This window comes from Hydra vulgaris, chromosome 06 (assembly GCF_038396675.1).
Source record: "Hydra vulgaris chromosome 06, alternate assembly HydraT2T_AEP".
Taxonomy (NCBI): domain Eukaryota; kingdom Metazoa; phylum Cnidaria; class Hydrozoa; order Anthoathecata; family Hydridae; genus Hydra; species Hydra vulgaris.
Genome location: NC_088925.1, coordinates 38431968 through 38459911, shown reverse-complemented (window position 1 = coordinate 38459911; position 27944 = coordinate 38431968). Strand labels below are relative to the sequence as shown.

General features: G+C 26.4%; 1 protein-coding gene across 3 annotated transcripts in view; it reads left to right on the top strand.

Moving 5' to 3' along the window:
* LOC136081827 (uncharacterized) overlaps positions 1-27944 on the top strand; it is a 72320-nt gene that overhangs the window by 18905 nt on the left and 25471 nt on the right. The window contains exons 1-17 of one of the 3 annotated variants that reach the window (XM_065800063.1): positions 1253-1390; positions 2505-2678; positions 4726-4899; positions 6947-7120; positions 10126-10299; positions 12565-12735; positions 15008-15181; positions 16568-16741; positions 21184-21675; positions 22207-22380; positions 22627-23118; positions 23650-23823; positions 24060-24551; positions 25083-25256; positions 25501-25992; positions 26524-26697; positions 26934-27425. In XM_065800063.1, the coding sequence (XP_065656135.1) occupies positions 2660-2678; positions 4726-4899; positions 6947-7120; positions 10126-10299; positions 12565-12735; positions 15008-15181; positions 16568-16741; positions 21184-21675; positions 22207-22380; positions 22627-23118; positions 23650-23823; positions 24060-24551; positions 25083-25256; positions 25501-25992; positions 26524-26697; positions 26934-27425 (4216 nt within the window). In that variant the 5' untranslated portion in view covers positions 1253-1390; positions 2505-2659. Of the gene's footprint in view, positions 1-1252; positions 1391-2504; positions 2679-4725; positions 4900-6946; positions 7121-10125; positions 10300-12564; positions 12736-15007; positions 15182-16567; positions 16742-21183; positions 21676-22206; positions 22381-22626; positions 23119-23649; positions 23824-24059; positions 24552-25082; positions 25257-25500; positions 25993-26523; positions 26698-26933; positions 27426-27944 lie in introns of those variants that run through there. The other 2 variants (XM_065800061.1, XM_065800062.1) reach the window with 2 other exon arrangements.

Sequence of the window (27944 nt, the reverse complement as noted above, 5' to 3'; positions counted from 1 at the left end):
GGTGGATTGTGATTAAAATGTGACAATTTGTTACTAAAGAAGGGAGGGGGGAGAGGGAGGGAGAGGGGGGAAGTTGTGAAGGTTTTGTTGTCAAAAATTGCGTGATGTAATTTATCTTCATCCCCTAAGTTAGTTAAAAGTAAAGTTTTTTAAAGTAATGATTTATTGATGGTTGTCACTGTATTTCCAATACAAATTATTAGTAAAATTTAGTAAAACTAACATAATAATAACTTATAAAAATAACAATAATTCTAAATAGATATTCACATCCTTTCTAGATTGTTTTGCTTAGATTAATTTTTTTTACATATCTTCCACTTACATTGTATTAAAAAAAAAAACAACCAGTTTTTCTTGTTGCTAAATATTTTAATTATCTTGATATTTCGATAAAAAATATTTTGATATAAGTATATATATATAATATCTGATATTTCAATAAAAAGTTAGTTTTATTTTATTTGGATTTATTATTATTTTAAATGTTAAGTACGTATTATGTATTTGTATATTAAACATTTGTAACGACGGTGTGCAGTTTTTGAATATTTAACTATTTCATTAAAATACCTCTTAAAAATAAGCGTTAACTACTTCATTAAAATACTGCTTAAATTTATCTATAGAGTTATTTAAATATTACAAAATAAAAATGTTTTTAGCTTAATGCCGCTCTTCCCTTATGTAAAATGCATTCACCCTGATTCTTTATCACAAGGTCTGATATCAGGTCTTGTGATGAATAAAAAATGCCTAATGCATTCATTTAATGAAATTTTTAATGTCCAAAATTTTTTTTTCTTTTCATATTTATAGACATAAACCTTTTTGAGCTATTGCAATTTACTAAATTACTGCTAGCAGTTTAATTGAATAAATAGCTCAAAACAATGTAGAAATATTAATATATAATAATGCAATCAAAAGTTTATTTTGCTTTCTTTAAAATATTTTGTTTATTTACTCGATACTTTACACAATTGTGTTTTTGTCTAAATGAAGAAAAATATGCTAATATTTAATTTTAGTTTATTTCTTGACTACTTATTCTTAATTTTGCAAAAAAAAATTGTTTTGTATTTTTGTAAAGTCAGCGAGTAATAAACAAAACTCTTTAAATATTGCAAGAAAAAAAAGTGGAAAAGTTAGAAAAAAAAAGGTTGATATGGCTTCATCTGCATTATTAATTTTCAATTCTTATGAAAACATATGCTTTGTGAAAGATTTTGATACAAGGAATTTCATTTTTAGTAAAATAAAATAAAAAAGGTAAAACAAAAGGTTTTTAAACAAAAGAAACGAAACGAGAGATGTTTCCAATAAAAAATAAAATTTGCTTGTTAAAGAATATATTGTGTTTGTGGCACTACAATTTAAAATCAATCAGGTTAAACCTGTTTCATGGTTAAATATAAGCAATAATTATATTTTACTTTATATATTTTTGCTGGATAGGTATATTATTCTGTATTATTAAATATTTTTTTAAAGTTTTCATATACTGAAAATTCTGTTCACTTATTAGATACTGCACAGTTCAGTAACTACTTTAACCTAGTGTTTAAAATATGATAGGATAAAAAATGTTTCTAAACATAACTTCAAACAAAAGTTATATTTTATTTTATAAACATAAAAGGTTCAAAAGGTTAGTATGCAGCTTAAAAGGTTAGTATGCAACAGATTCATTTGCACATTTTCTTCAATTAAAAATTGAAAATTGTATTATGACAACATTCAATTGTTAAACCATTGAATGACTCTTTCAAATTTTCTTTTAGATTTTCATTAGAAATTATTGGTTCTTTGGTGAGTTTTCGGTAAAACACAGTCCAAACATTTTCAATTGAATTCAAGTCAAGTGATTTGACTGGCCACTGAAGTTCCTTGATATTGTTTGCTCAAACCATTCTATTATTTAATTCGTTTTAAATGATATATTGATTTTAAGACGATTTTCTAGTAGCAACATAGCTCCACAATTACTGTCTATAAGTCTTCTATTAAATATTTAACTTGATAATTGACTTTTAAGTGCCGAGTTTATTTCTTATGCAATCTGTTTCACTGAGTATTTATAATTTTTCTGGCAATTCCATAAATAAAATTATCATCAATCATACTTGTCATTCTTGGTTGTTTGAAACACTTTTTGTCACTACTTTCACTAAACTTAATGATGAAAAAGGCATATTTCTATTCATTATATTGTTTTAGCAGCAACATAAAGTTTTATACAATTACCAGATATAAAAAAAAACCAACGTAGTAATATTGTACACCATTTTAAAGATTTTTTGTTTTAACTACGAATTTTACTCTGTATTGAGACATGGTAAAACTTATTAAAAGTATGAAATGTTATCAAAAAGTATGACAATAACATTGTATAAATAGTACTCACTTATATGTTTCTCTTTTTTTTCCCGCCTCTAATTGAATAAATGGTTTCTGTGTGTAAAACATGTCTATAATGTCTAAATTTGCATAATTTTGTTTAGCTGTTGATGGTGGTTTATCTGAGTGGGGCCCATTTTCTGAATGTTCAGCTACTTGTGGCGATGGTACAAAAACAAGAAAACGAACATGTACCAATCCTACTCCTTCTCAAAATGGCAACGGTTGTGTTGGACCCTTGATTGAGATCAATAATTGCATGTTAGGACAATGTCCAGGTATATATATATATATATCTGAATTGGATACAAATATCTTTTACTTTATTTTGTTGCTTATTTGTCAACTAGTTTTCTGATTTCTTTTCTTTATTTTTCTTTTTTTCTTTTTTCTTTATTTATTTGAAGAGATCCCCAAGTGCCGAGACAAGTTGGGTTTATATTTTAAATCAACTTTATAAATTAAGTTTAGAGTAAATTAGACTTACTAGAATAAGGTATTTATCGAGATACTGACAAAAACTTTTATGCTTTAATTTGTTTTTAATTTTGATTTTTCCTTTAAAAAAATCTTGTCTGATTATAGCGTTTATTTTTGATGTCAATAGAAATAAGTATTGTTGTTAAAATTTAAATTGTATTTTCATTTTTTAATATTTTAAGTATAAAAAATATTTTTTTTTAAACAAACTGAACAATTACTTGTTAACTTGCTTTTATAAATATATTTCACTAAACTATTATTTTAACATATATTTATAGCATTATATGTTTTTTAAACTTAAATGCAGTGAAAAAGTTTTAATATCATCCCAAAATAAAACTAAACAATCCGTGCAGCGGCCTTGTTCATCAAAGTTTATTTTTCAAGTTGAAAGGGCAATTTGCTAATTTACTCCAATACTAGTTTAATTGAATACTTACTTCCAAACAATGCAGAAGTGTTATATGCAAATAATGTTATCAAAAGTTTACTTAGCTTCCGGTTTTTTAAAATAGAAAAGTATTTGTTTATTTTCTTAACATTTAACACAATCATGTTTTGTTTATAACTTAATGAATCTTTTAGCGCTTTGTAATTTTGGATACCTGTTGCTTTTTAATATTCGTCTCTGTGTGTTTAGCTCTACCCAACCCCTCCCTTTTGGTCTACTATGTTATTGGTGAAAAATTATCAATAACAATTGTTATTAATTGTTATGCAAATAGTAATAATAATTGTTAATAATTGATTACGTGTTTTTAACCAATAATATTGTAGACCCCAAAAAAAGGGGGCAGGTAGAAAAACCAAAATATTTTTGGAAGAGGTAGGTATCAAACCACTGACATTCTGCATACAAAGTAAACGCTGTATCCAAATATGCTAAGCGTCTGTCTACTTTTGAGCAATTAATTATAATTACATAATAAGAAAAGTTATATATAAAAGTATACGCATGCATTACATAGATGTTTTCATAGAGGGACAGTATATACTTGTTACATTAAAACTATGCAAATATATTTTACAAATAGATAGCAATATATATTTTTGCTTTTCTCTTTCAAAAATCGAAAACAAATAAATTATAGCCTATATTTTATATGTTTGTTTTTTTAAAGAGGAAAATGAAAATATAAATTGAATAAAAAACAAAAAAATTTTAAGTCGACATTAAGAAAAATGATTTTCCTATATTACAGGAAAATCATTCTTTTTAATGTCATTTGAAACTGTTTTTTTTTTTGCTTTGCTTTATTCATTTTTTCGCTGAAAATAACAACCACTCTAAAGAAACAAAAATAAAAACAATACACAAATTATTTCAATTATTAATTTTTTTTATACTTTTTTCTGTTTAAGTTTATTTTAATTTCCTATTTTGTTAGTTTTTGCTTTTCTTTGTTTTTTCTGCTACGCCTAATATAAAAACACTTGCAAATGGCCGTGACCGAGTCGTCTAAAATAAAATACTCATGTATGGACATACAAGAGTAAAATCCGCACACGTTTCTTGGCAAGGCTTGAAATTATATTTCTATTCATTATATTGTTTTGTGTGCAACGCAGAGTTTTATACAATTACCAGATATAAAAAAAAACCAACGTAGTAATATTGTACACCATTTTAAAGATTTTTTGTTTTAACTACGAATTTTACTCTGTATTGAGACATGGTAAAACTTATTAAAAGTATGAAATGTTATCAAAAAGTATGACAATAACATTGTATAAATAGTACTCACTTATTTGTTTCTCTTTTTTTTTCCGCCTCTAATTGAATAAATGGTTTCTGTGTGTAAAACATGTCTATAATGTCTAAATTTGCATAATTTTGTTTAGCTGTTGATGGTGGTTTATCTGAGTGGGGCCCATTTTCTGAATGTTCAGCTACTTGTGGCGATGGTACAAAAACAAGAAAACGAACATGTACCAATCCTACTCCTTCTCAAAATGGCAACGGTTGTGTTGGACCCTTGATTGAGATCAATAATTGCATGTTAGGACAATGTCCAGGTATATATATATATATATCTGAATTGGATACAAATATCTTTTACTTTATTTTGTTGCTTATTTGTCAACTAGTTTTCTGATTTCTTTTCTTTATTTTTCTTTTTTTCTTTTTTCTTTATTTATTTGAAGAGATCCCCAAGTGCCGAGACAAGTTGGGTTTATATTTTAAATCAACTTTATAAATTAAGTTTAGAGTAAATTAGACTTACTAGAATAAGGTATTTATCGAGATACTGACAAAAACTTTTATGCTTTAATTTGTTTTTAATTTTGATTTTTCCTTTAAAAAAATCTTGTCTGATTATAGCGTTTATTTTTGATGTCAATAGAAATAAGTATTGTTGTTAAAATTTAAATTGTATTTTCATTTTTTAATATTTTAAGTATAAAAAATATTTTTTTTTAAACAAACTGAACAATTACTTGTTAACTTGCTTTTATAAATATATTTCACTAAACTATTATTTTAACATATATTTATAGCATTATATGTTTTTTAAACTTAAATGCAGTGAAAAAGTTTTAATATCATCCCAAAATAAAACTAAACAATCCGTGCAGCGGCCTTGTTCATCAAAGTTTATTTTTCAAGTTGAAAGGGCAATTTGCTAATTTACTCCAATACTAGTTTAATTGAATACTTACTTCCAAACAATGCAGAAGTGTTATATGCAAATAATGTTATCAAAAGTTTACTTAGCTTCCGGTTTTTTAAAATAGAAAAGTATTTGTTTATTTTCTTAACATTTAACACAATCATGTTTTGTTTATAACTTAATGAATCTTTTAGCGCTTTGTAATTTTGGATACCTGTTGCTTTTTAATATTCGTCTCTGTGTGTTTAGCTCTACCCAACCCCTCCCTTTTGGTCTACTATGTTATTGGTGAAAAATTATCAATAACAATTGTTATTAATTGTTATGCAAATAGTAATAATAATTGTTAATAATTGATTACGTGTTTTTAACCAATAATATTGTAGACCCCAAAAAAAGGGGGCAGGTAGAAAAACCAAAATATTTTTGGAAGAGGTAGGTATCAAACCACTGACATTCTGCATACAAAGTAAACGCTGTATCCAAATATGCTAAGCGTCTGTCTACTTTTGAGCAATTAATTATAATTACATAATAAGAAAAGTTATATATAAAAGTATACGCATGCATTACATAGATGTTTTCATAGAGGGACAGTATATACTTGTTACATTAAAACTATGCAAATATATTTTACAAATAGATAGCAATATATATTTTTGCTTTTCTCTTTCAAAAATCGAAAACAAATAAATTATAGCCTATATTTTATATGTTTGTTTTTTTAAAGAGGAAAATGAAAATATAAATTGAATAAAAAACAAAAAAATTTTAAGTCGACATTAAGAAAAATGATTTTCCTATATTACAGGAAAATCATTCTTTTTAATGTCATTTGAAACTGTTTTTTTTTTTGCTTTGCTTTATTCATTTTTTCGCTGAAAATAACAACCACTCTAAAGAAACAAAAATAAAAACAATACACAAATTATTTCAATTATTAATTTTTTTTATACTTTTTTCTGTTTAAGTTTATTTTAATTTCCTATTTTGTTAGTTTTTGCTTTTCTTTGTTTTTTCTGCTACGCCTAATATAAAAACACTTGCAAATGGCCGTGACCGAGTCGTCTAAAATAAAATACTCATGTATGGACATACAAGAGTAAAATCCGCACACGTTTCTTGGCAAGGCTTGAAATTATATTTCTATTCATTATATTGTTTTGTGTGCAACGCAGAGTTTTATACAATTACCAGATATAAAAAAAAACCAACGTAGTAATATTGTACACCATTTTAAAGATTTTTTGTTTTAACTACGAATTTTACTCTGTATTGAGACATGGTAAAACTTATTAAAAGTATGAAATGTTATCAAAAAGTATGACAATAACATTGTATAAATAGTACTCACTTATTTGTTTCTCTTTTTTTTTCCGCCTCTAATTGAATAAATGGTTTCTGTGTGTAAAACATGTCTATAATGTCTAAATTTGCATAATTTTGTTTAGCTGTTGATGGTGGTTTATCTGAGTGGGGCCCATTTTCTGAATGTTCAGCTACTTGTGGCGATGGTACAAAAACAAGAAAACGAACATGTACCAATCCTACTCCTTCTCAAAATGGCAACGGTTGTGTTGGACCCTTGATTGAGATCAATAATTGCATGTTAGGACAATGTCCAGGTATATATATATATATATCTGAATTGGATACAAATATCTTTTACTTTATTTTGTTGCTTATTTGTCAACTAGTTTTCTGATTTCTTTTCTTTATTTTTCTTTTTTTCTTTTTTCTTTATTTATTTGAAGAGATCCCCAAGTGCCGAGACAAGTTGGGTTTATATTTTAAATCAACTTTATAAATTAAGTTTAGAGTAAATTAGGCTTCCTTAAGTAAGGTATTAATTGAATTATTGGCAAAAAGTTTTTTTTTTCGAGCAACGTTTTCTGTTTTTAAACATAAATGTACCGAAGAAGTGTTATTATGATTCTAAAATGTATTTATACAGTTTGTGCAGCTGCCTTGTGCTTTAAGGTTTATATTTCAACGTTAATTAGACAGTTTAGTAATGTCCACCAATATTTGTATAATTGTATTACTTCTCATCAATGCAGTATTTTCATATGTAAGCAAATCAAAAGTTCACTTAGCTTCTGATTTTTAAAATAGAAAAAAATTTTTTTTGTTGTCTTTTTATTTAACACAATTATGTTTTCTTTATAACTTGATGATTGAAAAGATTTTTTTGTTGAAGTTTTTGAAAACAACAAAACATAACAGTATTGTAAATAACAATTTTTTGTTTGTTTTTAAATTGTATAAACTGTTTAGCTGAGTATTTAGGTTTTATTTTCTGATAATTCTATAAAGAAAATCAGTTATATTCGTCATTGATCGTTGTTCTGAACACTTTTTGTCATTAGTTTAGTAAAACTTGACAACAGTTTTACTTACACATAAATGTGAAGCACACTTCAAAATTCAAGATGTTTTTATATTAGAGTGACCATATTAAGACCAATAATATGCTGTTAATAATATGATTTCTTGACTTTTTTTTTTTTTTTTACCTTTGCCATTCTTCAGGCTTCTTTTTATATTCTTCTTCTTATTATTTTTAATAGTAATGTTATTATTTTTATTATTAATAATATTATTATTATTATTTTTATCTAGAATTTAGCAAAAATTATGAATTAGTATAAATTAAACTTTTAATTTTTTTATTTTACTTTAAATATATTTTTGTAATATTTTGTTTAAAAAGAGAATTAAAATTAATATGGAGTCATTCCATACTTACTGGACCAAGGTCCAATATAGACCCCCTCCGATTTTGATGAAACTTGGTGGGTTGGTTAATATTAATTAGAAAAGCAATTTCTAAAAGTTTTAGTATAAAATATTTTGCTGTTTATGAGATATAGTCATTTAATATTTCTGATTTTTTCTAAAAATTACAACTTGCCTAATTAAAATTTTAATTATGTATTTCATTATTATTATTTTTTTCTTTTGTCAACTCGATACTTCTGATTTTCATAAACACTTTAATATAGGGCTGCTTCATGCTGGTTCGGAGCTCTGGGGGACAATTTACTAATATACACCAATACTTGTTTAATTGAATAATTACTTCCAAACAACGCAGAAATGTTTTATTTAAATAATGTTATCAAAAGTTTACTTAGCTTCCGGTTTTTTAAAATAGAAAAGTATTTGTTTATTTTCTTAACATTCAACACAATTATGTTTTAATTATAACTTAATGATTGAAAAGATTTTTTCTAATTTAAAAGAAATCTGGTCTGATTAAAGTTTATTTTCTTGACATTTTATACAACCATGTGTTGTTTATAACTTAATGAATGAAAAAAATTTTATTTTATTTCTTAAGAACGTTTTAACAGTTTTTTTAAAAATAACAAGTTTTATTTTCAAAATTGTGCAAACTGTTTTGCTGAGTATTTAGGATATTTTTCTAGCAATTCTGTAAAGAGAATCAGTGATACTTGTCATTGATAGTTGTCCTTAACACTTTTTGTCACTAGTTTAGCAATAATTGGCAATAGTTTTACTTACACAAAAAGATGAAGCACACTATAAAATTCTAGATATTTTAATACTAGTTTGGTTTTCCTTGTTAAGGCCAATAATATGCTGTCATCAATATGATTTCTTGGGGTTTTTTTTTTTTTCAAATTTGCAAATTTTCAGGCTTCTTTTTATATTATTTTTTTATTTTATTATAATTATTATTATTGTTATAATTATCTAGAATTAAGCAAAAATGGTGCATTAATATAAAACAAACTTTCAAAATACTTTATTTAACTTAATATGATGCAACTTTTTTTGCAATAAGTTTATAAAAGCTTTCCTTAAGGAGAGCCAGCTTGCTAGACTTATGAGCAACTTTATTTAAAGCCTTAAATACCAGGTAATGTATGTACTGAAAAATTATAGAAGCGCTTAAGCAAATCCTTTACATACCAGTTATTATATACTTTTAAAAATTAAAGATGCGCTTAAGCAAGTTTATTTTTATTATCTGTTTTTTTTGCCAGCCTAGGCCTAATTTATTATTAATTAGATGAAAAAACTTATTTTTGATGCTTTACCGATAAAATAGTATATATGGAAAAAAGTAAATTCTGCTGTGTGCTAAATTTTTTAGCTCTATTGTATATATATAAACTTGTATATTTAATGCAGAAGTAGTTTAGTGATGGAGTTCTAACTTTGTTAGTGGGAAGTGCCAAATTCAATTAGTACCACATCCCCTGTAGTACAGCTTTCAACTTGTTTTTCTGGGCAGGAGGCATATTTGTCAAGGTTCATGTTTTTGAGTTAGAGAATGAAGAGAATTGTGAACACTATTTAAATAAAATGAAAATTAAGTAGCTTTTTTAACAGATATTAAATATTAACAATTATTATTTTGTTACAATCACTTAAAATCATATTTGTATTCATTATATTGTTTGAGCAGCAACAAAGTTTTATACAATTACCAGATATATAAAATAGCAACGTAATAATGTTGTGCACCTTTTTAAAGATTTTTGTTTAAATATAAATTTTGCTCCTAATTAAGGTAAAGTAAAACTTATTAAAAGTAAGAAATGTTATACTTGTATATAAAACATGTTTATAATGTCTATGATTGCATAATTTTGTTTAGTTGTTGATGGCGGTTTATCTGAGTGGAGTCCATTTTCGGGATGTTCTGTTACTTGTGGTGATGGTATAAAAGTTAGAATACGAACATGTACCAATCCTACTCCTTCTCAGAATGGCAAAGATTGTGTTGGACCGTTGTTTGAGGTTGATGATTGTACTTTACAACAATGTCCAGGTATTTATGTATGATTTGGATACTAATTCCTTTTACTTTATTTTGTTACTTGTTTTTCAACTAGTTTTTTGATTTCTTTGCTTTACTTTTTTTCTTTCTTTTTTCTGTCTTTCTTTATTTAAAGAGATCCTCATGTGCCGAGACAAGTTGCATTCACATTTTAAATATACTTTAGAAAATAAGTTCAGAGTAAATTAAACTAAAAACTTACTAAAATAAATTATTTATTGAAATATTAACAAAAACTTTTTTTATTTTTAACACCATATGGTATTTCGCAAAGGAAAGTTGATTTTTTCTTCTATAAGAATTATGGTTTGATTAAAGTCTTTTTTTTTTTAATGTTATAAATATTTTTTAACATTTTAGGTACAAAGTTTTTTTTTAAAGGACTACAATTATTATTTGCTAACTTGCTTTTATAAATAGATTTTTATACTATTAACTTAATATATATTCATACAATAATATAAATATTAAACTGAAATGCTCCAAAAATGTTTTATTATCATCCCAAATTGTTCATCAAGGTTCATGTTTCCAAGTTGAGAAGGTTTACTAATTTATGAGAAAGTAATGAGAAATAATGAGAAATGAGATGATGATGATGATGAAATAATGAGATAATGAGATAATGAGAAAGTTTACTAATTTACAGCAATACTAGTTTAATTGAATAATTAACTCTAAACAATTTAAAAATGCTGTATGTAAATAATGTTATTAAAAGTTTACTTGGCTTCTCGTTTTTTGAAATAGATAAATATTTTTTATTTTCATGACATTTGAAACAATCATGTCTTGTTTAAAACTAAATGAATAAAAAAAATTTTCTTTTACTTCTTGAAAATGTAAAACTTTTGTAAATAGCAATTATCTTTTTATTTTAAAAATTGTGCAAACTGTTTTGCTGAGTATTGAGGATTTTTTCTGAATATTCTATACATAGGATCAGTGGCACTTGTCTTTGTTGTAATATTTTTTGTCTCTAGTTTAGCATATCTTGGTAGTTGTTTTATTTACACATGAAGATGATGCACATTTTTTAAATGGAGACATATTTAATATTAGAGTAACCTCTCATATTAAAGCCTATAAAATGCTGTCAATAAAATGCTTTCTTGACTTATTTTTTTTTCCTATTGCAAATTTGTAGACTACTTATTATATTAATATTATTATTATTTTTTTAATTATCATTATTTTTATTTTTTTGATTGTTGTTTATAATTTATATTATTATTATTAATATTATTATTATTTTTATTATTATTATTACTATTATTATTGTTATTATTATGGTATCACTTCAAATATATTTTTATAACATTTTGTTTAAAAGGAGAATTTAATTTAATATAATGCAACTTTTTCTGCAATATATTTATAAAAGCTCTCCTTAAAAGCTTAATGGAGAGCCAGCGTGCTAAACTTATGAGAAGCTTTTTTTAAAGTTTAAATACCAGGTAATGTATGCACTTAAAAATTAAGGATGCGGTTAAACAAATTATTTTAAATTTTTTATCTTACAAAATAAAGCTAGGCCTAATTAATTAATAAGTACAAGAAAAAGATATTTTTTTATTGTTTTACCAACTAAAAAAATTATATATATTTAAAAAAGTAAATTCTGCTGTGTGCTGAACTTTTGAGCATTATTTTTATGTGTTTGTAAACTAGTATATTTAATGCAGTAGTGGTGTAGTGATAGAGTGCTTACTTTGTAAGTAGGAAGTTCTAACTTCAATCCATACCACATCACTGTTGGTACAGCGCTTGACTTGTTTCTCTGGGCAGGGTCCATATTCGTCAAGGTTCATGTTTTGGGAGAGTTAAGATAAGATTGTGAACACAATTTAAAAAAAAAATGAAAATATGAAGTAGCTTTCACAGATGTTTTAGGCCCTCTTGGCCTTGAGAATGTAAATATCATAAAAAGTCAAATATTTATCATTATTATTTTAATAAATTCATTCAAAATCATTTTTTCTTTTATGTTGTTATTAATATTATATTGTTGTTTAAAATGCTGTATAACATTATAATGTTATACAGCATTTTAAAGATTTTTTGTTTTTAATACAAATTTTACTCTTCATTAAGACATAATAAAACTTTAAAAAAGTAAGAAATGTTCTCAATAAGTACAACATATATATATATATATTACTTTCTTCTTTGTTTATCTTTTTTGTTTGCCTCTAAATAAATGGTTTTTATATGCAAACATTTTTATAGCATCTATATTTGCATAATTTTGTTTAGCTGTTGATGGTGGTTTATCTGAGTGGGGCCCGTTTTCTGAATGTTCAGCTACTTGTGGCGATGGTACAAAAACAAGAAAACGAACATGTACCAATCCTACTCCTCAAAATGGCAAAGGTTGTGTTGGGTCGTTGATTGAGATCAATGATTGTACTTTTGGACAATGTACAGGTATATATATCTGAATTGGATACAAATATCTTTTAATTTATTTTGTTATTTTTTTTTAATTAGTTTTTTTATTTCTTTTTTTTTATTTTCTTTGTTTCTTTACTTATTTATTTAAGGAGATCCCCACGTGCGTAGGCAAATTGTATTCATATTTTAAATGAACTTTAGAAAATCAATTTATTTATTGAGATTTTGGTTAAAACTTTTTTACTTTTAACACCATATTGTTTTTTGCAAATGAAAGTTAATTTTTTATTTTTTACAAAAAGTCTGGTCTGAAAAAAGCATTTTTTTTTTATGTCAATAGAAATAAGTACTGCAGTTAAAATTTAAATTATATTTTAATTTTTTAATGTTTTAGGTTTCAAAAAACTTTCATTATTACTTTGTTAACTTGCTTTTATAAATAGATTTTTTTAAACTATTATTTTTGTATATACTTCTATGATTATATGTTTTTTAAACTTAAATGCTGCGAAAATGTTTTATTGTTATCCCAAATTAAAACTAAACAATCTGTCTGGCGGTCTTGTTCATCAAAGTATATGTTTTCAAGTTGAAAAGGCAATTTACTAATTTACAGGAATGCTAGTTTCATTGAATAATTAACTATAAACAATTCAGAAATGTTATATGTAAATAATGTTATTAAAAGTTTACTCTGACTTCAGTTTTTTTAAATAAATTTTATTTTGATATAATACAAAAATTAAAAAAAAAAAAAAAAAGTAGATTTGTGCTATTTAAAATAGAATTAAATGAGAGCAAATTGGAGATTGCCTGTTTTATTTTTATAAAATTGATAGACAATACATATATGAGTTTCCGTGAGAGATTTTTTGAAAATGCCCAAATGTCAAATGAGTACTTTGGTTAATAACGGTAAATATAAAAAATAATAGCAATCGCTATAAAAAAAATATAAATAAAACTAGATATTTAACTATCATTTTAAATTTAACGTCGTTGTTTAAAATAACTAAATTTAATAATACTTCATTTTAATATTTTTCTTAAATATAAAATTACAAAAATAGTTTTTTCATAACCAGATGTCCTTCAATGAGATGACCTTCAACGAAATATTTTCTAATGAGATGTCCTTACTGACATTAACCTGTTTTGCAGATTGGGATTGAGTTTTTTATAATAGTGTTTTTATAATAGTGTTTGTTATTATTTTATTATTATATATTATTTTGTTATATTATTTTATATATTTTATAAATATTTGATTTTTTTCTTTATATTTGACGCAATTATGTCTTGTGTATTACTAAATGAATGAAAAAAATTTTCTTTTATTTCTTGAAAATGCTTTAACAGTTTTGCAAATAAAAATTATCTTTTTTTTTTATAATTTTGCAAACTGATTCACTGAGTATTTAGGGTTTTTTCTGGCAGTTCTGTTAATAGAATCTCTGATACCTGTTATTCTTAGTCACCCTGAACACTTTTTGTCTCTAATTTAGCCAAATTTTGCAATAGTTTTACTTAAAAATAGTGGTGAAGCTTTAAAAATTTAAGATATTTCAATTTTTTTTTCAATTTTTCAGGCTTCTATTATTATTATTGTTGCTATTATTTTTTTATTTTTATCAAGAATTTGGCGAAAATGACAAGTTAATATAAAATGATGTTTTTAAATACTTTATTTTACTTTAAATATACCTTTGTAATGTTATGTTTGAAATTAGAATTTTATTTAATATGATGCAACTTTTCCACAATAAATTAAAAAATTTTCCTTAATAGCTTTAAGGAAAGCAAACATGCTACACTTAGGAGCTGCTTTCTTTGATGCTTAAAATACCAGGTAATGTATATACTTAAAATTCAAGGATGCGCTTAAGTAAATTTCAAGTAGCTTGTCTCAGATGTATTAACCTCTCAGCCTTAAGGTTGTGAATATCATTAAAAGTTCAAATAATTACAATTATTATTTTATTACAATGACTCAAAATCATATTTCTAATCATTATTTTGTTTGAGCAGCAACGTAAAGTTTTACGCAATTACCAGATATAAAAAAAAAATCAACTAAGTAATATTGCACACTATTTTAAAGATTTTTTGTTTTAAATACAAATTTTACTTTTTGTATAAGAGAAAGTTATAAAAAGTAAGAAATGTTGTTAAAAAGTTATTACAATAACATTGTATTTATATTATCTACTTTTTTTTCTATCTTTTTTGTTTGCCTCTAAATAAATAAATGGTTTTTGTATGTAAAACATGTTTATAATGTCTAAATTTGCATAACTTTGTTTAGTTGTCGATGGTGGTTTATCTGAGTGGGGCCCATTTTCTGAATGTTCAGCTACTTGTGGCGATGGTAAAAAAACAAGAAAACGAACATGTACCAATTCTACTTCTTCTGAAAATGGCAAAGGTTGTGTTGGACTGTTGGTTGACATTGATGATTGTTTTTTAGGACAATGCTTAGGTATATATATCTGAATTGGATACATATATTTTTTACTTTATTTTGTTACTTATTTTTCAACTAGTTTACGATTTTCTTTTTTTTTTTTTTTAACTATTATTTTTATTTATTTATTTAAAGAGATACCAAAGTCTGAAGAAAAATTGCATTAATATTTGTAATAAATTCTTGAAAATAAGTTTAGGGCTAATTAAACTTTTTTAAATTATTTTTTATTTTAAATTTTCTTCACAAAAAACACCATTAGGTTTTTTGCAAAGGAATGTTGATTTTTCTTTTAAGTAAAATCTGTTCTGATGTCAATAAAAACAAGTATTAAAAATTTAAATCATATTTTAGTATTTTAATGGTTTAAGCAAACAAAACTTATTTTTTTTAAAGAACTTCAATTATTACTTGTTAACTTGCTTTTATAAATAGATTTTTTTAAATTATTATTTTTATATGTATTTATACAATTATATGTTTTTTAAACTTAAATGCAGCAAAAATGTCATTATCATCCCAAATTAAAATTATAATATCTGTGAGGGGGCATTATTCATCAAAGTTTATGTTTTCAAGTTAAAAGGCAATTTACTAATTTACTGCAATACTAGTTTAATTAAATAATTATCTCCTAACAATGTAGAAATGTTATATGTAAATAATATTATCAAAAGTTTAATTGGCATTTGGTTTTTTAAAATAGAAACATATTTGTTAATTTTCTTGATATTTGACACAATCGTGTTTTGTTTTTAACTCAATAAATATAAAATATTTACTTTTATTTGATGAAAACTTATTAACATTTTTGAAAATAACGTTAATTTTTTATTTTTAAATTTGTTCAATCTGTTTCAAATAATGATAAATGAAGCTTGAAAAATTGTTTTTTCAATTTTTAAGGCTTCTTTTATTGTTGTTATTATTATTATTTTTTATAGGATTAAGTAAAAATGTTGCATTAATACAAAACAAACTTTTAAATTTACTTTAATTATATTTTTGTTATATTTTGTTTAAAAGGAGAATTTAATTTAATATGATGCAACTTTTTCTGCAATAAGTTTATAAAAGCTCTCCTTAAAAGCTTTATGGAGAGCAAAAGTGCTAAACCTATGAGCAGCTTTTTTTAAGCTTAATATTCCAGGTAATGTATGTAAGCTTAATATTCCAGGTAATGTATGTAAGCTTAATATTCCAGGTAATGTATGTAAGCTTAATATTCCAGGTAATGTATGTATTTAAAAATTAAGGATGTGCTCAAGCAATTTTTTTTTATCAGGCTAGGCTTTATTTATTTATTATATTAAGAAAAAAAACTTTTTTGTAATGCTTTACTGACTGAAAAAACAGTATATATGGAAAAGTTAATGTCTAAATTTGCATAATTTTTTTTAGTTGTTGATGGTGGTTTATCTGAATGGAGCCAATTTTCTGAATGTTCAGCTACTTGTGGTGATGGTATGAAAGTTAGAATGCGAACGTGTACCAATCCTACTCCTTCTAAAAATGGCAAAGATTGTGTTGGACCGTTGTTTGAGGTTGATAATTGTACATTAGGACAATGTTCAGGTATATATATCTGATTTGGATAAAAATATCTTTTACTTTATTTTGTTACTTATCCTTGGGAGAGGTAATAAGATCAGTCACATAAATGAGAGATGGAATGTTAGATCTACCTTGTTAATGATGCTGTTAAAGATTTTCCAAAAGTCTCTAGAGCCTAACTTCTGAGATAAGATGCAAGATTTAGTGATTTGAAAATAATAGAGCTTAGCCTCAGACAACTCCTTTTTACATCAATTTCTTGCAATAATAAAAAGCAGTTTGTTCTCAAAAGAGTTGATCCTTCGAAAAAGATGAAAAAAATGGTTAGATAAAGCAGCTGCACAAGGAGGTAAAAACTATGGAGTAGAATGAGGCTTGACTTGAAACCGACTAGAAGGAATAAAAACTTCCATTCCTGCCTGAATCTAGTAGATTTTGTCGGAGGCGCATTTTTCAGCTGAGAGAGAAAAGAAAATCACAAAAAGATTCCCAGTCAGTTTTAGGGTAGTAGTAAGTAGTGCAATGATAGGGTGAGTCTGAAAAGGAAGTACGAGATTAAAGATTTAAAGAGATCATTGCATGGTCAGAACCACCTATGGGAGAAAGAAAAGAAACTGAACACAAGCTAGGGTCAGAGACAGAACATAAATTATGAGTTGAAGGTAAATGATTAGGGTTATCAAAAAAATGAGTCACGAAGTTAACTATCTTAGTAAGAGACTGAGAAATGCAGAAGTTATAGGCTTTAGTGCCAGCAGGGTCAGAATCGTTAAAGCCAAGCCATTCAGTGTGATGAGCATTAAAGTCACCAATAACAACAATATTGGCAGATGGGTTATGAGAGAGAGTCAATTTAATCAAAAATACATCTAAAAGAGTGCAATCTTGGGAAGAAGGAAAATGATAAAAAAAAAAGAGAAAGGTGATAGAGTGAAGATAGAGTAAATAGGTGCTAAGCGGAAGCACATTAAAGAATAATCAAAGAATTCGAATCTGATTTCACAACAAATGGGTGAATTGATGCTTATGTATACCCCCAAGTCAAGCATGCAACTATTGGAGTCTTTGCGAATCAAAGGATAGTACCCATCAATACTGAGATCTAAAGAAGAAATAGTATAATTTAAATTGGTCTCACTAAGAGCAAGCAAGTCTGGTGAATTTTGCAAGAGGTAAGATTCAACTGATGGAAGGTTGCTTCACAGACCATGAATATTTGTAAAAGATATATTAAAACAGTTGTGTGGTTAGGGATGGTTTTTTATGTATAATATTTTGGGTTACTTTAGGCATAATATAAGTTTATTTTGTAAATTTGACTTAAAGATAGTAAATTTGACTTAAAGATAGAGCATGGCCTCTTAAGTAATGAGCTATGCAATTGTCTCAGTCCTGCTAATTTACCTTAAGTTGTAACATAGGGCTCCTTATGTGGCCTCAACAATGTTCACAAAAGCATTAACATAGCACTGTTAATATTCTGATATTTTTCAGCTATTGATGGAATCATCCTCTCTAAGAGCTACCACAGAGTTAAGGAAACCGTACTATCAGCTAGCCTCAGAACCATTAAACTGAGTTTTAGAGCTGTACTCTCAGACAGGTTCAGACAGAACACAAACATACATATATAAAGTAACTTACAGGTGAACCAACACCCGCCAGAGGTTCAGACAGAACACAAAAATACATATAAACATAAACAGACAGAATACAAACATACATAAATAAGGGTAAAGTAATTTACGGGTGAATGAACACCGTGCTAGAGGTTCAAACAGAACACAAACACACATAAAATAACTTATGGGTGAGTCAACACCGCACCAGAGGTTTAGACAGAACGCAGATATACATATAAAATAGATTACAGGTGAGCTAAAACAGTTACTAAGACACCTCAAACTATATAAAAATATAAATTACTAAAAATTATATATTTCTATAAACATGACTGATTTTAAATAGTACTGACGGCAGGAAGCAAATTCCTTCCAGCCTTTGCTTAGAAAGCAAATCTCACCAGGCAGCAGGATATAGAACAGGTTGCACTGGGTTACATCTTACCAGTAGCAGGGTGATCATGAAGACCATACACCTGGCCTGACTAAAAATTGAAATTAATAATATTGAGAGAATTCATATTATCTGATGTTTTAAAGTTAAACATATAATAACCACTAATCACGCATATAATATTTTGGCCTCGGATCTTTTATGTTTTAATAATTTGTGCATTTAAAAAATGCATTAAAAAAACTAAACTTAACTAAAGTTAAAAATAAACAAACTGTAAACTGAAAAAAGAAACAAAATTTTAACGAATGGTAAAATAAACAATAGATAAAATAAAAAATGAAAGTATTAAAATAGTATGTCTTTTTAATTTAAAATCATTTCCTTGATAGTTTAAAGGTAATAATTTTTAACAGGAAACAATGGGAGTGTAGTGTTTCAGATGATGTTATATATATCTTCAGACACAAATTATGAAAATATGGTCCAGTCGTCAAAACAAAATATTTTATGCATGGTCAGATAAGGGAAATATGATTGCACACATTTTCTTGAATGCTTTTATATATGTATATATATACAAAAATTATTATATATATATATATATATATATATGTTTATATATTTGTAAATAATATATATATATATATATATTATTGTATGCGTATGTATATATATATATATATATATATATATATATATATATATATATATATATATATATATATATATATATATGACTGAATAAACCTGTACATTCAGCACGGTTGTAATGAAGTGGTAAAGCACTCATTTTGTAAGTGGAAATTACCAACTTCAATTCGCATCATGCCCCTGGTAGTACTAGGTTCAACTTGTTCATAAATGCAGCAGCCTTGTTTATCAAGATTTATGTTTCCAAGTTGAAAAGGCAGTTTACTAATTTACAGCAATATTATTTCAATTAAATAATTAACTGTTAGCAATGCAGAAATGTTATATGTTAAAAATGTTATCATAAGTATTTAGCTTCCAATTTATAAAAAATATAAAAATATTTGTTTATTTTCTTTACATTTGCCACAATCATGTTTTATTTATAACTATGATAGAGATTAACAATTTTGTGACAATTTGTTACATGGGAAGAAAGTGAAATATTCAGTTTTGTATTCAGAGACTATATCTTTATTTTCAAATTTTAAATCAGGAAAATCTTTTCTATTGCTTAAAAAAGAGCTTAGCCTAAAATATAATCCCTCAGTTAATGTACACTTAACTGTGGCTATTCCAGATTAACTTAACTTATAATTAATTTTTTTAATTAGCTATAATTTTAGTAGATTATTGTAGGCTCTGCTGTGTCTATGCTTTTATCAGAAAATAATATTGTCTATATTTTATTGATAAAAAAACAATTATTATTATTATAGTTATTATTAATTAACAACAATGATTATGATACATGATAGCATTTCATATTATTTTGAATTATTCTGCACCGCGACACTAATAACTATATATATATATATATATATATATATATATATATATATATATATATATATATATATATATATATATATATATATATATATATAACCCTTAGATGTTGTCCGAAAGTTTTTTCCATATTTTGTTGACAAAAAGTAAAAATTAAAATGCAAGACCGGAATTTTTTTTTTTTAAAATGATAGACTGCCTGCCCCAACCAAACCCTCTGTCGATGTAGCAGCACTCCCTTGCGGGTCAGGCTATTTGTCAGTCGATGTAGCAGCACTCCCTTGTGAGTCAGGCTATTTGTCAGTCGATGTAGCAGCACTCCCTTGCGAGTCAGGCTATTTGTTAGTCGATGTAGCAGCACTCCCTTGCGAGTCAGGCTATTTGTCAGTCGATGTAGTAGCACTCCCTTGCGAGTCAGGCTATAAGATAGTCGATGTAGCAACACTCCGCGCATGATTTACAGTAAAAAAAATTAAAATAAAAACATTTTATTAAAAAAAATAAAAATAAAAACATTTTATTAAAAAAAATTAAAATAAAAACATTGTTTATATTGTTAATAACATTTAAAATGTTTTAAAAACATTCAGAATGTTGTTAAAAACATTCTGGTCAATTAAATTTGCGTTTTTGTGGTTTTTTTAAAAAACGATTAATTTGTAATTAAATTAATGGTTTTTACTTTCGTCCAACACGGAAATGTTGGACGAAAGTTAAAAGTAATTAAAAGTGACGTATATGTTGGCGTAAGAATCACTTTTTTCCTTCCGCTCTTCCCAAAGCCAACAAACTATAGATCTATATATATATATATATATATATATATATATATATATGTACATATATATATATATATATATATATATATATATATATATATATATATATATATATATAAATATAGTTATATAAATGTTTAAAGCAAAATCTTTAAATTGAATGTGTTAAAACATTTCGTTAAATAGAACCCGAGTTCATTAAAGAAGAAGAGTTTGTGTTGGTAAAAAATACATTGGTCACAACTTTGTTATCTTTGGAAAAAGCGTATTCAGTTTCTTTTATGATAAAACCCAACTCATATTCAAAAGAATGGAGTAGTGTTATTCACTTAACTATCAACGATGATGTTGGAGAATATGGTCAAAGAACTCCCGGTGTATGGTTTTCGCCAGATGGATTAGGAAAGTTGGTCATAGCATCTGCAGTTAATGATGATTTTAATTATCATTTCTTTTCTGAGCCACTACCATTACATGAGTGGTCCAGTATAAGAATTTCTCAATATAGCCACAATGGAGTATATACATTCACATGCTATATAAATGGCAAGCTCATTCATAGCATTGAGAACAAAAGTCCACAATCTTTTAAAAATGTGAAGGTGTATGTCGCAGATCCATGGTATGATGCTCAAGATGGTTCCGTTAAAAAACTCAGAATTAAAAATGGTAACGATGGTGAGTGTTTTTGGTTGTTTTGTTTGTTAAATTCATTTTTCTGTTTTTTTGTATAACTGTATATGTGTACCTCTCTATTTAATGTTGTTAAAGATTTTTGTCAGCCTAATGCAACATTTTTTATAAGGCTACATGAAACTAATGTTGATTTGAATCGTTCTTTAATTTTATTTTTCTTCTCAGTTCTGAACTGAACAGGCTCATCTAAATATATATAAAATAGAACTTAATGGACGCAAACAAAAGAAACTCGAAAAGAAATTGCTTACAAAATAAATGTTTTGACATTAAAAATTAGTTCAATATTAATAAACAGCTATAAAATATATATACAAAAATATAAGTAACTTATTAAAAGTAGGAAATATTATCAAAATGTATGACGATGACATTTTGTATTTAATACTTACGCATACAAAGCGAAAAGTTATCATTTGTTTATCTTTGGTCTGCTTCTAAATAAATAAACGGTTTTTGTTTTTATAAAAAAAACACGATGACAAAGTCTGAAATTTGCATATTTTTGTATAGATGTTGATGGTGGTTTATCTGAGTGGAGCCCATTTTCTGAATGTTCAGCTACATGTGGCGATGGTAAAAAAACAAGAAAAAGAACATGTACCAATCCTCCTCCTTCTGGAAATGGCAAAGATTGCGTTGGAGTGTTGACTGAGACAGATGCTTGTGATTTAGGACAATGTCCGGGTATATATATATCTGAATTCGTTGCTAACAACTTTTACTTTGTTACTTATTATTTTACTAATTTTCTAATTTCTTTTTTATATAAAAATTTTTTTTTGATGTAAAAAAAATAAAAGTGTATATTAGTAAAACAATGTAAGACTGTATTTATATATATATATATATATATATATATATATATATAGTTATATAAATGTTTAAAGCAAAATCTTTAAATTGAATGCGTTAAAACATTTCGTTAAATAGAACCCGAGTTCATTAAAGAAGAAGAGTTTGTGTTGGTAAAAAATACATTGGTCACAACTTTGTTATCTTTGGAAAAAGCGTATTCAGTTTCTTTTATGATAAAACCCAACTCATATTCAAAAGAATGGAGTAGTGTTATTCACTTAACTATCAACGATGATGTTGGAGAATATGGTCAAAGAACTCCCGGTGTATGGTTTTCGCCAGATGGATTAGGAAAGTTGGTCATAGCATCTGCAGTTAATGATGATTTTAATTATCATTTCTTTTCTGAGCCACTACCATTACATGAGTGGTCCAGTATAAGAATTTCTCAATATAGCCGCAATGGAGTATATACATTCACATGCTATATAAATGGCAAGCTCATTCATAGCATTGAGAACAAAAGTCCACAATCTTTTAAAAATGTGAAGGTGTATGTCGCAGATCCATGGTATGATGCTCAAGATGGTTCCGTTAAAAAACTCAGAATTAAAAATGGTAACGATGGTGAGTGTTTTTGGTTGTTTTGTTTGTTAAATTCATTTTTCTGTTTTTTTGTATAACTGTATATGTGTACCTCTCTATTTAATGTTGTTAAAGATTTTTGTCAGCCTAATGCAACATTTTTTATAAGGCTACATGAAACTAATGTTGATTTGAATCGTTCTTTAATTTTATTTTTCTTCTCAGTTCTGAACTGAACAGGCTCATCTAAATATATATAAAATAGAACTTAATGGACGCAAACAAAAGAAACTCGAAAAGAAATTGCTTACAAAATAAATGTTTTGACATTAAAAATTAGTTCAATATTAATAAACAGCTATAAAATATATATACAAAAATATAAGTAACTTATTAAAAGTAGGAAATATTATCAAAATGTATGACGATGACATTTTGTATTTAATACTTACGCATACAAAGCGAAAAGTTATCATTTGTTTATCTTTGGTCTGCTTCTAAATAAATAAACGGTTTTTGTTTTTATAAAAAAAACACGATGACAAAGTCTGAAATTTGCATATTTTTGTATAGATGTTGATGGTGGTTTATCTGAGTGGAGCCCATTTTCTGAATGTTCAGCTACATGTGGCGATGGTAAAAAAACAAGAAAAAGAACATGTACCAATCCTCCTCCTTCTGGAAATGGCAAAGATTGCGTTGGAGTGTTGACTGAGACAGATGCTTGTGATTTAGGACAATGTCCGGGTATATATATATCTGAATTCGTTGCTAACAACTTTTACTTTGTTACTTATTATTTTACTAATTTTCTAATTTCTTTTTTATATAAAAATTTTTTTTTGATGTAAAAAAAATAAAAGTGTATATTAGTAAAACAATGTAAGACTGTATTTATATATATATATATATATATATATAGTTATATAAATGTTTAAAGCAAAATCTTTAAATTGAATGCGTTAAAACATTTCGTTAAATAGAACCCGAGTTCATTAAAGAAGAAGAGTTTGTGTTGGTAAAAAATACATTGGTCACAACTTTGTTATCTTTGGAAAAAGCGTATTCAGTTTCTTTTATGATAAAACCCAACTCATATTCAAAAGAATGGAGTAGTGTTATTCACTTAACTATCAACGATGATGTTGGAGAATATGGTCAAAGAACTCCCGGTGTATGGTTTTCGCCAGATGGATTAGGAAAGTTGGTCATAGCATCTGCAGTTAATGATGATTTTAATTATCATTTCTTTTCTGAGCCACTACCATTACATGAGTGGTCCAGTATAAGAATTTCTCAATATAGCCGCAATGGAGTATATACATTCACATGCTATATAAATGGCAAGCTCATTCATAGCATTGAGAACAAAAGTCCACAATCTTTTAAAAATGTGAAGGTGTATGTCGCAGATCCATGGTATGATGCTCAAGATGGTTCCGTTAAAAAACTCAGAATTAAAAATGGTAACGATGGTGAGTGTTTTTGGTTGTTTTGTTTGTTAAATTCATTTTTCTGTTTTTTTGTATAACTGTATATGTGTACCTCTCTATTTAATGTTGTTAAAGATTTTTGTCAGCCTAATGCAACATTTTTTATAAGGCTACATGAAACTAATGTTGATTTGAATCGTTCTTTAATTTTATTTTTCTTCTCAGTTCTGAACTGAACAGGCTCATCTAAATATATATAAAATAGAACTTAATGGACGCAAACAAAAGAAACTCGAAAAGAAATTGCTTACAAAATAAATGTTTTGACATTAAAAATTAGTTCAATATTAATAAACAGCTATAAAATATATATACAAAAATATAAGTAACTTATTAAAAGTAGGAAATATTATCAAAATGTATGACGATGACATTTTGTATTTAATACTTACGCATACAAAGCGAAAAGTTATCATTTGTTTATCTTTGGTCTGCTTCTAAATAAATAAACGGTTTTTGTTTTTATAAAAAAAACACGATGACAAAGTCTGAAATTTGCATATTTTTGTATAGATGTTGATGGTGGTTTATCTGAGTGGAGCCCATTTTCTGAATGTTCAGCTACATGTGGCGATGGTAAAAAAACAAGAAAAAGAACATGTACCAATCCTCCTCCTTCTGGAAATGGCAAAGATTGCGTTGGAGTGTTGACTGAGACAGATGCTTGTGATTTAGGACAATGTCCGGGTATATATATATCTGAATTCGTTGCTAACAACTTTTACTTTGTTACTTATTATTTTACTAATTTTCTAATTTCTTTTTTATATAAAAATTTTTTTTTGATGTAAAAAAAATAAAAGTGTATATTAGTAAAACAATGTAAGACTGTATTTATATATATATATATATATATATATATATATATAGTTATATAAATGTTTAAAGCAAAATCTTTAAATTGAATGCGTTAAAACATTTCGTTAAATAGAACCCGAGTTCATTAAAGAAGAAGAGTTTGTGTTGGTAAAAAATACATTGGTCACAACTTTGTTATCTTTGGAAAAAGCGTATTCAGTTTCTTTTATGATAAAACCCAACTCATATTCAAAAGAATGGAGTAGTGTTATTCACTTAACTATCAACGATGATGTTGGAGAATATGGTCAAAGAACTCCCGGTGTATGGTTTTCGCCAGATGGATTAGGAAAGTTGGTCATAGCATCTGCAGTTAATGATGATTTTAATTATCATTTCTTTTCTGAGCCACTACCATTACATGAGTGGTCCAGTATAAGAATTTCTCAATATAGCCGCAATGGAGTATATACATTCACATGCTATATAAATGGCAAGCTCATTCATAGCATTGAGAACAAAAGTCCACAATCTTTTAAAAATGTGAAGGTGTATGTCGCAGATCCATGGTATGATGCTCAAGATGGTTCCGTTAAAAAACTCAGAATTAAAAATGGTAACGATGGTGAGTGTTTTTGGTTGTTTTGTTTGTTAAATTCATTTTTCTGTTTTTTTGTATAACTGTATATGTGTACCTCTCTATTTAATGTTGTTAAAGATTTTTGTCAGCCTAATGCAACATTTTTTATAAGGCTACATGAAACTAATGTTGATTTGAATCGTTCTTTAATTTTATTTTTCTTCTCAGTTCTGAACTGAACAGGCTCATCTAAATATATATAAAATAGAACTTAATGGACGCAAACAAAAGAAACTCGAAAAGAAATTGCTTACAAAATAAATGTTTTGACATTAAAAATTAGTTCAATATTAATAAACAGCTATAAAATATATATACAAAAATATAAGTAACTTATTAAAAGTAGGAAATATTATCAAAATGTATGACGATGACATTTTGTATTTAATACTTACGCATACAAAGCGAAAAGTTATCATTTGTTTATCTTTGGTCTGCTTCTAAATAAATAAACGGTTTTTGTTTTTATAAAAAAAACACGATGACAAAGTCTGAAATTTGCATATTTTTGTATAGATGTTGATGGTGGTTTATCTGAGTGGAGCCCATTTTCTGAATGTTCAGCTACATGTGGCGATGGTAAAAAAACAAGAAAAAGAACATGTACCAATCCTCCTCCTTCTGGAAATGGCAAAGATTGCGTTGGAGTGTTGACTGAGACAGATGCTTGTGATTTAGGACAATGTCCGGGTATATATATATCTGAATTCGTTGCTAACAACTTTTACTTTGTTACTTATTATTTTACTAATTTTCTAATTTCTTTTTTATATAAAAATTTTTTTTTGATGTAAAAAAAATAAAAGTGTATATTAGTAAAACAATGTAAGACTGTATTTATATATATATATATATATATATATAGTTATATAAATGTTTAAAGCAAAATCTTTAAATTGAATGCGTTAAAACATTTCGTTAAATAGAACCCGAGTTCATTAAAGAAGAAGAGTTTGTGTTGGTAAAAAATACATTGGTCACAACTTTGTTATCTTTGGAAAAAGCGTATTCAGTTTCTTTTATGATAAAACCCAACTCATATTCAAAAGAATGGAGTAGTGTTATTCACTTAACTATCAACGATGATGTTGGAGAATATGGTCAAAGAACTCCCGGTGTATGGTTTTCGCCAGATGGATTAGGAAAGTTGGTCATAGCATCTGCAGTTAATGATGATTTTAATTATCATTTCTTTTCTGAGCCACTACCATTACATGAGTGGTCCAGTATAAGAATTTCTCAATATAGCCGCAATGGAGTATATACATTCACATGCTATATAAATGGCAAGCTCATTCATAGCATTGAGAACAAAAGTCCACAATCTTTTAAAAATGTGAAGGTGTATGTCGCAGATCCATGGTATGATGCTCAAGATGGTTCCGTTAAAAAACTCAGAATTAAAAATGGTAACGATGGTGAGTGTTTTTGGTTGTTTTGTTTGTTAAATTCATTTTTCTGTTTTTTTGTATAACTGTATATGTGTACCTCTCTATTTAATGTTGTTAAAGATTTTTGTCAGCCTAATGCAACATTTTTTATAAGGCTACATGAAACTAATGTTGATTTGAATCGTTCTTTAATTTTATTTTTCTTCTCAGTTCTGAACTGAACAGGCTCATCTAAATATATATAAAATAGAACTTAATGGACGCAAACAAAAGAAACTCGAAAAGAAATTGCTTACAAAATAAATGTTTTGACATTAAAAATTAGTTCAATATTAATAAACAGCTATAAAATATATATACAAAAATATAAGTAACTTATTAAAAGTAGGAAATATTATCAAAATGTATGACGATGACATTTTGTATTTAATACTTACGCATACAAAGCGAAAAGTTATCATTTGTTTATCTTTGGTCTGCTTCTAAATAAATAAACGGTTTTTGTTTTTATAAAAAAAACACGATGACAAAGTCTGAAATTTGCAT